Raw genomic sequence first — 12,469 nt, forward strand, 5'->3', positions numbered from 1 at the left:
AAAATAAAGTTGTGGTTGCCCAAAATCAGAAAACTGTTTGGGACGATGCCACTTGACATATTAGCACGCTTTTCACTCTGTAGCTGAATCATCTCATATTCATCAGAAGAAGAAAAGATAAATAGAATTAAACTTTGAAGTTATATCTGAACTAGTTAACTGATGAGTATCGTGGAAAAAGTAACCTCCAGAAATATGCCTGCATCTAATTCCACAGAAGTATCATGATTAAGCTTATATAGTAGATTGGTTTAAGTAAAGAGTCAAGGGATGAAGATATCAACTTTGACAATACATTGGTGATTGAGAAAAATGTGTGGATGATGTTGCTTTCAAGGAAAGCAGCATCTGCAAGTTAGTTTGCTTGTTTAATTTCAGTTGCTTGCTCTCTCTATCTATATATACTACTCAGGAAGTTCTTTGTGTTGATAAGTGGAGTCAGAGGTCTCGAGTTCGAATCCTAGTTAGCGCAATTAAATAAAATAATTGCTGCTAGCTCATATTCCATGTCTGAGGCCTGAGGGAGCCTCTACGTGAGGGGGGGGGGGGGTTGGAATATAAGTGAATTGCTCATCTCTCCCTATCAGCTTAATCTTTTGGATTGAATCAGTTGCTGCATGCAACTCAATACTCTGGAGCTAGGTAGCTAAACAGACAAGGTAAGCGGCCGCCACTGCAAAAGTTCAATCCTGATCAGTTGAAGGATACCACAAAATCACTTCTTGGAGGAGAACTGGTACGTATGGTACACCCATCAGATGATAAGTCAATTCAGCCGTGATGTTCATTTTTGCATGTTAGAATTGTTTCAAAGGTGCTTTTCTGAACAGAAAACATATCTGGAAGATTGGCACACCATTTTCATAAAGAAGAGTTGTTTCGTTATACTTGTTCACTGTTTGTCAACCCTTTTACTAGTGCATCAGCTGTTTGGTTATTCTTTTTGCTTATCTGATTAGGGTACTAAATTACAGATTGTTGCCAACCCACTTATTTCCATACACCCGTTTAGACTGTTTGTCATTTTAATCCAATCTTCATTTTCGGGCGTGGCATTTGATTGATCCGATAGGAGTTTGCAAGATGTCATGAGAAGGTGCTTTTCTCTAAAGGTCTAATCGTCAGTTCAGTCTAGCTCTGATGCTGCGCTGAACTAACCATAAGACATATGGGTGCTTAGTTTTAACTCTTTAACTTTTAAGGCGTCAAAAGAAAAAAGATCAAACACCACATGGTCTAACTTAGGGCAGTCCCTGGTCTCAACGCAAGAAACTATCAGCAGTTTCTACAACATAGGATATTGTAGCAAGAAACTATCCTTCCCAGTGCCCAATTTTATCCCAATGTCTATGTAGAAGGTTACCAATCAAACACCGTCTTCTTCTCTCTCGTTTTTGGATTGTATGTGCACAAACAACAAAGTGTGGACGCGGAGGACGTTCCAGCGGGGACGGCCGGCATCTTCGAGGCCGAGGTGTGATGGGGAGACGGGACGAGATGGGAGGGAGGCGGGTCACGCGGGAAGGCGGCGAGGCGGACCGGCGAGCCCTCTCAGTCCCCGGCCATGAGCTCGCCTCCAGCTGCGCGCACCATGCCCAGGCGCTGCTGCTCTGTGCTCCCTGGCCGCAAGCCATGCGCCCATGCCCCGCCCCCGGCCGCGAGCTCTACTCCGCCCGCAGACATGGCGCACGACATGGCCCCGGCCACGGCTGTTCTCCACCCATAAGCGGACAGCCCCCGGCCCGCCCCAGCCGCGGGCCCTGGCGCCGTGCACGTGCCCCCGCCCGCGGACCGGCGAGCCTTGGTGGCCGCGCTTGTGGCGCCCCTGGCCGTTGCTTCTCTGAGCTTGTGAGGCAGATCCCCAGTGAGCTTTGGCGGTTGTGCACGCGAGGCAGCGGTGTGGCCGACGGGTGAGAGGTAGCAGAGGAGGGCAGGAGGCCGACAGCCGACGGGCGGGCGCACACGCGAGGCGGTGGTGTGGTTCGTGGTCAATGGCGGGCGGAAGGTAAAAGAGGAGGCCGCCGGAGGCCTCTTTTACCTCCCGCCTGCCAGGAGGCCGACTGCCTACAGGCGGGCGCGCATGCGAGGCGGCGGTGCGGCCCGTGCTCGATGGTGGGCGGGAGGTAGGGGAGGCGTAACAGATCCGGGGTGGGAGGCAGGGAGGGAAAGAAACAATCTGGGTCTCCTCAACGGGATTTTGCCGGTTTCTTAGCGCCTCGATGCGAGGGTCCATTTCGTTTCTCTTGGTTTCTTCATATTCTACTCTTTCTCTTCAATTAATCTACTGCCACATCAGCAAAATATTTATGTGGCAGCCTAATTAATACACATAGAAACCACTATAAATGTACCATTGGGAGTGCCCTTAAACAATATTGAAGGTGTGCTTTAAAAAGACAACATTGATGGGCAATCAAGCCAATATTAAAAAGCAGTAGCACTCGAGGTTGGATCGGTCACTGTCCAGATGGCTATGTGATTATGTCAGGTTTGGACTCGCTCTCTGCATGTTGTGCTTGTGCACTTTGGTGCGAATCTTTTGTTGGCAGATGCACTTTGCCTGGGTTTCACGAGGGACCCGTTAATCGCTCTCCCGCAGTTGCCTCGCCACGTGTACATTGTTTGACAGAACAATGATGGCAATCTGCTAATAAGTCTAGTCTGAGTGTCTGACCAGTTAACTGATTTAAGACAAAATGCTGCATCTTCTTCAGAGACCAAGAGAGAGAAAACTCCAGATCCAAGAAGCACAATTTGACACAGAAAAGAATATTCCGTAGCATGAACAAGTTAAGTAGCATTTTTTTTTTGCGAAAGGGAGGTATATATATTAAATAAGAGTACAGTACACCCCACTTTTTACAAACAAAACCCCAGAGAAAAGGAAAATTATAAAGAAGCCCTAAAGCTACTGTTCATCTTCCTCGACTTCTCCGGCGTCTCGTTCGCCATCGTCTCCCCCTACAGCTTCCAAATCCACCTCCCATGACGCCAAGGGACTCCGAATCTTGGTAAAGCCGCAAGAGCCAACGCCCGGTACTCCACCAAGCACATCGATTCTGCTGAACGCCTATCGGCCGTCACCCTGACATGATAGGAGAGGAACAAGAGGTCTGCCATCGCCGGCCGGATGACCGACGACCGAAAGAAGAGTCTGCCGTTGCTAAATGACTCAGCGGCCCAGACAAACCACGCACCCACAGGGATGTCCTAGGTTCCCACCCTTTCGCCGAGAAAAAGGGGAAAAGAACTCACTCTGACATCACCAGCTCGGTCGAAGAAGCTCCTGCTTCGTCCGCCGGCGGAGCACCTCGCCGCGCAACCGTTGAAGCCGAAGCTACCCGAGCCGTCGCCGGATCCGACGCCGAGGAGACAAAAGGCCCCATCTGGCACCGACGCCGGAGAGGAGACAAAATCGTCGCCGGCGAGGACTTGAGGATCATTGTCGAGGCCGGCAACACAACTTATTTGCCGCCAGAGCTGCTGCACAACCGCTGCTCCCGGCATCACCTGCTCCACCATCAATGATGACGGCGAGCTAAACCTAGGAGAAGCTAAAAAACTAGCTACCCTATACAGGCCGCCCGTCGATTCCCCCGGCCCCCTCCCTCTCCGACGGCATCCCGGCCACCGGAGAGGAAGGGCGCCGGCGGAATCTCCGGCTGATTCGCTTTCGGCCGCCCTTTCGCCTGGTCTGTACTGTTGACGAGAGGATAAGGACGCGGAAGCCTCTACTATCCGGTCTGTACTGTTGGGGCTTAAGTTAAGTATCATCTGGAGTACACGCCTCAGGTCTTTGACTATAATGAGTAATGACCACTGCTTTGGGATTTGTTAGGAAGAAGGATTGGAGCACAGGTTCTCCTTGACCTCTTCCATCCCCTGGAGTAATCCGGCAGTTTAACAACCTCTTGGAGTTTACGCATTGTAAATTTTAGTTCCGATTGATTGAGTATTTCTAGTGTCAGATTTGTTTCATTGAAGCAACAACACAGTACAATTCTCTGATTCACAGCACCTAATACTTATAGTGTGCAGAAGCTGATTGACCGTCATGGCTCGCGAGCTTAAGGTTCTGAATGCGCTCGATGCCGCCAAGACGCAATGGTACCACTTCACGACTATTGTGATCGCCGGCATGGGCTTCTTCACCGACGCCTACGACCTCTTCTCCATCTCCCTCGTCACCAAGCTGCTCGGCCGCATCTACTACTTCGACCCCAGCTCCAGGACCCCCGGCACCCTGCCGCCCAACGTGTCGGCGGCCGTCAACGGCGTCGCCTTCTGCGGGACGCTGGCGGGGCAGCTCTTCTTCGGCTGGCTCGGCGACAAGATGGGGCGCAAGAAGGTGTACGGAATGACGCTGATGCTCATGGTCATCTGCTGCATCGCCTCTGGACTATCGTTCGGGTCCAGGCCCACGGGCGTCATGGCCACGCTCTGCTTCTTCCGCTTCTGGCTCGGCTTCGGCATCGGCGGCGACTACCCGCTGTCCGCGACCATCATGTCCGAGTATGCCAACAAGCGGACGCGCGGCGCGTTCATCGCGGCGGTCTTCGCCATGCAGGGATTCGGAAACCTCACCGGCGGCATCGTCGCCATCATCATCTCGGCGGCGTTCAAGGCTCGGTTCGACGCGCCGGCCTACAAGGACGACCCTGCCGGCTCCACTGTTCCGCAGGCCGACTACGCGTGGCGCATCGTTCTCATGTTCGGCGCCATCCCGGCGCTGCTCACCTACTACTGGCGCATGAAGATGCCCGAGACGGCGCGCTACACCGCGCTGGTCGCCAAGAATGCCAAGCAGGCGGCGTCGGACATGACGCAGGTGCTCAACGTCGAGATCGTCGAGGAGCCGGAGCAGACGGAGGAGCTGGCCGCGCGGCACGAGCAGTTCGGGCTCTTCTCCCGGCAGTTCGCCAAGCGCCACGGCCTCCACTTGCTCGGCACGACGGTGTGCTGGTTCCTGCTGGACATCGCCTTCTACTCGCAGAACCTGTTCCAGAAGGACATCTACACGGCCGTGAACTGGCTTCCCAAGGCGGAGACCATGAACGCCCTCGAGGAGATGTTCAGGATCTCCCGCGCGCAGACGCTCGTCGCCCTGTGCGGCACCATCCCAGGCTACTGGTTCACCGTCTTCTTCATCGACATCATCGGCCGCTTCGTCATCCAGCTCGGCGGCTTCTTCTTCATGACGGCGTTCATGCTCGGCCTCGCCATCCCGTACCACCACTGGACGACGCCCGGGCACCACATCGGCTTCATTGTCATGTACGGCTTCACCTTCTTCTTCGCCAACTTCGGGCCCAACTCCACCACATTCATCGTGCCGGCAGAGATCTTCCCGGCACGGCTGCGGTCGACGTGCCATGGCATTTCGGCCGCTGCTGGTAAGGCGGGCGCCATCATCGGGTCGTTCGGGTTCCTGTACGCCGCTCAGAGCACGGACCCAAAGAAGACGGACGCCGGGTACCCGCCGGGCATCGGAGTCCGCAACTCGCTGTTTGTCCTTGCCGGGTGCAATGTCGTCGGGTTCTTTTTCACGTTCCTTGTGCCGGAGTCGAAGGGGAAGTCGCTGGAAGAGCTCTCCGGCGAGAACGAGGATGACGAGGCGGAAACGTCTGCCACGGCCGAGTACAGGGCTGCGCCGGCTTGATATGGAATAAAATAAACCTGGCAATCGTCTGTGTTGGCAAATTCGACCAAACGCATTATATTATTTTATGAATAATATCGCTGTGTGTACGGTCAAGTTTAAGCCAGAAAGCTGTCCAGATAATTTATTAGAAATTTATTATTTTTATATCTTACAAACGAAATCGAGTTTGGACAAGATATTTTACAAAATTGTGTATTATCATATCATATACATACATGATTTTTTGGAGAATTTAGATGCCTTTTTTGCCGTGGTTTGCACAGATTTTCACGAAGGCTATAGTTTCCACCAGATATGTTCTCTTTATTGTGTGATGCCTGCGAAATATGTTTGATTTTCTCTATACAACTGTGCTGAGTGAAATGCTTCTAAAATACTAGGTTTCAAATTGAGAATTTAGAGTACTTGTGCAAGATTTTTGGAGTTCATTTGCTAGGTTTAAAAATTAATGCAAATTTAAATTCTGCTGTTTTCAAATTCAAACTGCGACTAAAACAAAACTGATTTTCGTGATCTTCAGCTTGCAGTGTGTTCTTCATGACTTAAGCTTTCCAAAATGTATTTTTGTGCAATTTTTGGAGCCCCGGAACACCTTGCTTTCAAATTTTGAAGTTGAACCATCATTTTTCTTTCCCTTCACCCTGGGCCCACGTGTCAACCCCCTTTCCCATGCTTCTCTGCGCCTACTCGCCTGCCCATTGGGCAGCAGGGCAGCCAAGGCACCCCGCCGGCCACTCGCCTATCTCCCCCTCCTTTAAAAGCCCGCTCCCCTTTCTCTAGCTAGGAACCCTACTCCCTATCTCCACCATTGCCACCACCCAACCTCTTCCCCGCCGCCGGCTGTTGTCGAGTCTCATTCTTCGGTGAGCCCCTCCACGATTGCTCGCGGCTGCACCTCTCCTCTTCCTCGGCCGATTTGCGCCCTCACCGGACTTCTTCCCCTCCCGCAGGGCCTCCCCGCCGAGCACCTCCACCCAGCATCGCCTCCCTCCGTTGCGCCGCCACCTCCTCGCCTCTCTCCGCCCGTCTGAGCTGCGGTGAGCCTTGCCTCACCTCAAACCACGTCCTGCTTGCGCCCGCCCGGCCTTTGCTCTCCTCCGCAGCTACGTTCCCGTCGTCAGCCGTCGCGCCGTGGACACGACATTGGGTCGCGTGCATGTCGCGCGCGTGCTGGCCATGATCTGGCGCGGGTCAAGGCCAGCGCTCGGCCTTGACTCGGCCTTGGTCCATTGGCTCCATGGGGTCCAGTTGTCGGTGCGGTGCGGTGCAGTCGATCTGGGTGGATCTAGCTTTTTCTTAGGAGTTGTGTTGTGCTGTGAACTTGTAAAATGCATAGAAATTTGTACAAGTCTTGGAAAAAATGTGAAATATGTTTTGATGGACTTCTGTGATCTAGATCTATACTTTAAAAATGTGGTTCTGCATTGTTACTATTCTGTAGATTTATTTATGATCTATTGTTTTAAAAGTGAGTTAAATATTTGTTAAATAATCTGCTGATCTAAAAATGCCAGACTAAAATTTTTTAGACTCATCATGAAATGTACGTTCTTGTGGTGTAGGTTGTTTTCATGAATCTCTGCTGTTTGATATGGTTTTAGTGTGATTTCTTATTCTCTGACAGCAAGCTTGTTTAATTCAAAACTCCTTAATTCATAACTCCTTGCTGAAAATTGGTAAAATGTCAAAACATGTTTTTTTTAGCTTTTTGTATCTGTCTACTTCCTGTGATAATTTTATGGAAGTTATTAGAATTCAATTGCATGCCTTCTCTGATTTAACTTGTTTAGACTAGGTGAAACTCCCATTATTCATAAGTAATTCTAAAAAAATAATTTTTATGCAAAATCAACTCTCATGAGTTTGTTATGACGTCCTCTGTGTGTTATATTTATTTCATGATTTATTCTTGCTGTGTAAATTTCTTTGGGTTAATTCTTGTTTTAGCTTCTCATGCTTGATTGAGTAGGAATGCTTAATTCGTGTTGTTTGTGTTTATATCATGTATCATCATGTGGTACCATTCATACTTCATGTCATATCATTCATGCACAAACAAGGCATCATTCTAATACATGCATTCATTCATGCATTATAGTGATCGAAACACTGGAGCGCGAGTCCGTTGACCTCACTAAGCTCATTGAACACGAGCCCGGTGTTGAGTTCGTGGTTGAGCTGGAGGAAAACTAAGGCAAATAGCCCGGTGTTGAGTTCGTGTTTCGATGTGCGGGACCCGGGGCAACGGGTGGCGGTAGAGGACGGGCAAGAGCGGAATCGAAGATGGCCGCACTGCCGGAGCCCCCGTTGCTGTTATAGTAGGGCGGCCACCCTGTTCATGCGGCTATGGTGCCCCGGCGCTCAGGGCCGGCCAGCGTTGGCGATGGTGGTGTAGGAGCGACCGGTGATGCAGAGGAAGGACCCAATTCATCGGCGATGGCGAAGGGCGTCCATCCATGGCGCGGGAAGTACGAGGTCACTTCACTTGGTGCCCTCGTCAATTCTCCGAGCTGCACCAACGCCGTCCACCCATAGGCCAGGCAATGGCGCAGCGAATGGATCAAGATTCGCCTCGGCGCCATGCAACTGCCCGGAAGCATGGGAGGCCTATGGATCTCCTTCAGGGTGTCAGCGCGGAAGGTGACCGGGTGTCCTTCACCACCACTGCCGCGACCTCTAGGGTGGCCGCTGCGTCCACCGCGAGGGCCGCTGATGCTCATGGCGAGGTAGCCACGGCCTCCAGTGAGGGCACATCGTGCCTCATGGCCATGGTGACGGCGTACGGCCGGCCGAAGTTGCCAGCGAAGAAGGTGTCAAAGGTGACGGGCGCGCTGCCGGCGAAGAAGACGAAGAACAGAGGCAACGATGTCGTCCAATGACGGTAAATGTAACACCCAGGAAAAACCGCGGACGGTCCGCTAGGGATCGGCGGACGGTCTGCCAGAGTAACGCCGAGATATTTAGCTGGATGTGGGCCCGGTCGTCATCTCCTCCTTCCTCATTCCCACCTCGACCAGAGACGAGCGGAGCTCGTCTGCTCGCGCCGCCGTCGCCTCCTTCCGTCGATCTCCCTCCTCCGGCCACCATACTTCGATTCCTCGCGAGAGCACCTTCCCCAGCACCTCCTCCACCTTCCCCAACCCCCAGCCCAGCTTCTCCCGGCCGGAATCGCCCCCGCCACCGCCGGTCACCATTGGAGCCGCTTGAAGCTTTGCTCCACCGTCGATCCGCTTCTTCGGTCATGCTCCGCTCATACTGACCGCGAGAATGGAATCGTGGTGAGTCACTTGGGCCTCCTGGCCTCTTTCCCCCTCCCGTTGTGCGCCGCCGGCGCTGGTGAACCACCGCCGCCGCCGCCGCCGTGCCTACTGCCGCTTGTCGGGTGGTCTGCAAAAGTGAATCGCGGACGGTCCGCCTAGAAGGGCCGGACAGTCCGCATGTCAAGTTAGAAGTTGTCCAGAGAGGATGTTGTCTCTAGTGGGTTCCGCAGGGTTGAACTGCAGACGGTCCTCTTTTGGAGAGTGGACAGTCCGCCGTAGAGTCTAGGATTTTGTCCAGAGACTTTGTCGTCTCTAGTGGTTGTGCAGAGTGAACTGCGGACGGTCCGGGGCGGGACGGTCCACCGTTAGGATTAGAAATTCGTCCAGAGACGTCGTTGTCTCTGGTGGATTGGCAAAGGTGTGTTGCGGACAGTCCGCTACTGAGGCGCGGACAGTCCGCCAGTCAGTCTAGAAATTCATCCAGAGACGTTGTAGGTTCTGGCGAGTTGGCAGAGGTGTACTGCGGACAGTCCGCTACTGGATCGCGGACCGTCCGCCGTATAGTTGTAAGTTTATCCAGAGACGTGGGTAGGTCTGGTAGGTCGGCAAGTTTGAGTTGAGGACAGTCCGCTGCTGCATAGCGGACAGTCCGCCGCTGCATAGCGGACAGTCCGCCAACTAGTTCATTTTTGTGTATGGTTCTTTTGTAAGTAGGAAATTTTAGCTCTACTAATTTGTGTCATATGCATGTGCATTAATTGGCATTTCATATATATTCGTGCATATGCATTATTGCACCTCATTTAGGTGTGCTAGAGGTACACGTGTGGATGTGAAGCACGCGGTGTTGGAGTCGACCCACAAGACGGTGTTCGACGGATATCGCCAGAAGGTGGAAGGACCCGCTGAAGCAACCAAAGACCCGGCCCAATGTCGGAAGGGCCCAAGACCTTAATAGCATTAACACTGACTTAGTGTTACCCCAGGCAAGCCCCGGTGCACATCTGATTATTTAAAATTATGACACCTATATACGTAACTATTAATTGTGCATTAGGTTTAGGAATTGTTTGGAACCCTAGTTGCATGATCCCTAGGATTCCCTGAGTTATACTAGTATGTATAGGATGATAGAAGTGCTATGCTTAATGGTTTTCCGGTAGAAGACGAGTGATCTCTTGCACTCGTGAGATATAGGATGTTTAGAAGTCGAGTAATTTCCGGTTACTCGCGAGATATGAGATATAATTATATTACAGTATATGAGATGTCAAATTTGATATGGAATAAATGGAGAATTGAAACCAGACGGGAAATGATGAGGATACATAGGAATGGCAGCAGGACAGGGTTCCTGGGTGTCTTAGTCCCGTCTGTGTCGATTTAGTCGTTGTTTTCTGCAAAATAACCACCAGCCAAAGGTCTTGCATGTCTAGGTATATGGGCTAAGTTATACCCACTAGTCGGGTAAGTCTTGTTGAGTATTAGTTGTTTAGGGTTTGTTGTTTGCCCTATTTCAGGTTTAGGAGCTAACTAGGTGTCATACCGGTGGGCTCGATGTGGCACCTTGTCTTCACGTCTCGGTAGTTCTCGATTTATTTAGTTTGTTTTATTTATTCTCTTGTAAAAATGCTCTATAAGTTAGATTCTTTTCCGCTGCTATCTTTTCGTTTGTAAATTTCAAATTTAAAGCTGTTTTGTAAAAGTCTTAGCGTAGTTTACTATTTTTGTAAGTTTATATCGTGCTGGTATCTTCTGCGCTCGCCTTCATGCGAGATTTCTGGTGTGTTTCGATCGGCCTATGGGTTGGAAACAGCCTGTCAAGTTACACTTAATTAAGCTGATGCGCCAAATGATGGCGGTTATGCTTAATTAAGCATTTTAACTTGGCGGGTCTGTCACAGTTAGTATCAGAGCTGAAATACACCAGGGGTACCAGCAATATTATTTTGGTGTTTTCAGGACTAAAAATGAATTTTCTACATTTCTTTACGATTAAGGGATTAGGAGAGATTAGATCGTAAGCCCTACTTAGTGTAGGTTATATCAGGTGGCTTTAAATAGAATATTAACTTACTCCTAGCCAGATATTAGTGTTGTGTGTGTGTCTATATATATATATATATATATATATATATATATATATATAATAATTTTTCTACAAGTATGCTGACCCCGCTTGCGTAGGGAAGAATTAGTAGCCTATGGCTAGTATATATAGGGAGGGTACTTACGAATGCCACCAAATTGTCTCGTATATTGCCATAGTTTGATTGGCAAAAATTTTCTTTGGTCAGTACGTGTAAGTCATGCATGCATCATATCATATGTACGGTTTTTGCTTTGAATATTTATTAGCGTTTTATAATGTTGATCATATTATTTTGCTTCGGGTGTTGGTTAGTAAAGTTTGTATAAATTCTGTCACACCATGCACCTCTCATTTCAGTAATTTCGAACCATAACTGGTTGCAAAAATCTGAAACTCAGTGCGTAGTATTTGAATAAAAAGTATCTATTTATTTAAAGAGTTGAAGTGTGAAGTACGAATATAGTAATTATTAGTGTTTCCCGTTTTCGAGGATAAAACCTTCTGATTGATCTTATTATCCTTGGGAGTCGAAATAAAGACATTATCTTTATGGGAAGATTTTGGTTGATTATCTCGATATAATTTTTGTTCCATAAACAACTACAGTTAACCGATGAGTGGCTCATTAACCTTTCTGTTTGGTCCAAATGTTGATCTTTTCTAGCATCGGACAACCTTAGTTTGTCTCCTTCAATTGCTGGAAGATAATCAATCCTGGTCATTCTTAATGACTAGAAACATCCTAGTATTCTTCTGGCATTGATATTTGTTTATTTCTAATTGCCTTGATTCCTATGCCTAAAATAGATTTGCATGCATTCTTGCTCAAATAAATATAAATCAGTTTTAAAAAAAATAATAACAAATAATAATAATAAATATCATCATGTATATTATAGCCGTCCTGTGTGAATAGGATCGTGATCAGTATCTCCTTTTCTGTTTAGCTATATAATCCTCTGCTACTGATCTCCTTGCTATCACAAACGGTAAGTTTCAGGATATGTTACCGAGCGGAAAAACGGAGACGGTTTTTGTTTATAGTAAAATCGTTCTTCTGTCGATCCTGTATTCTCAAAAACCTGTCCTCTAAAGAAAAATCGGCTTAAACTGTTATGGAGCTATTCTGGAGTTCTTTCACGTTCTATTTAGCTCACGACCCATTTCCGTGGTCCGTTGACCAATCAGCTTTTCTTTTTCAAATCCTGATCTAGTTCTCCTATTTTAATCACCTTGAGTTCAATATCCGAACTGTGTTAGTTTGCTTCGTCGCTCGATTAGTCATGGCAACCACACTGTTGCATCATATCGCGTTGCATTTGCAAGGTTACTGCATGGTCATGGGAAACGTTGGTGGTAGTTTAGCTGACTGTGGGTATTCGTGCTTTTGAGTATATTTACTAGCGGTTTTCGACTTCTGTAATCTCTTTTGTCCATTGTGTTAGTCGAGTTGCT

General features: G+C 49.1%; 1 protein-coding gene across 1 annotated transcript; it reads left to right on the plus strand.

Annotated features, from left to right (window-relative positions):
• The first annotated feature begins 2,851 nt into the window (after window positions 1-2,851).
• Window positions 2,852-5,774, plus strand: LOC120683716 (probable inorganic phosphate transporter 1-4). Its single transcript, XM_039965807.1, has one exon. It carries the CDS (start codon window positions 4,055-4,057, stop codon window positions 5,657-5,659), a length of 1,605 nt encoding a protein of 534 aa, XP_039821741.1. The 5' UTR covers window positions 2,852-4,054; the 3' UTR covers window positions 5,660-5,774.
• Window positions 5,775-12,469: the final 6,695 nt, after the last annotated feature.

This window comes from Panicum virgatum, chromosome 7N (assembly GCF_016808335.1).
Source record: "Panicum virgatum strain AP13 chromosome 7N, P.virgatum_v5, whole genome shotgun sequence".
Taxonomy (NCBI): Eukaryota; Viridiplantae; Streptophyta; class Magnoliopsida; order Poales; family Poaceae; genus Panicum; species Panicum virgatum.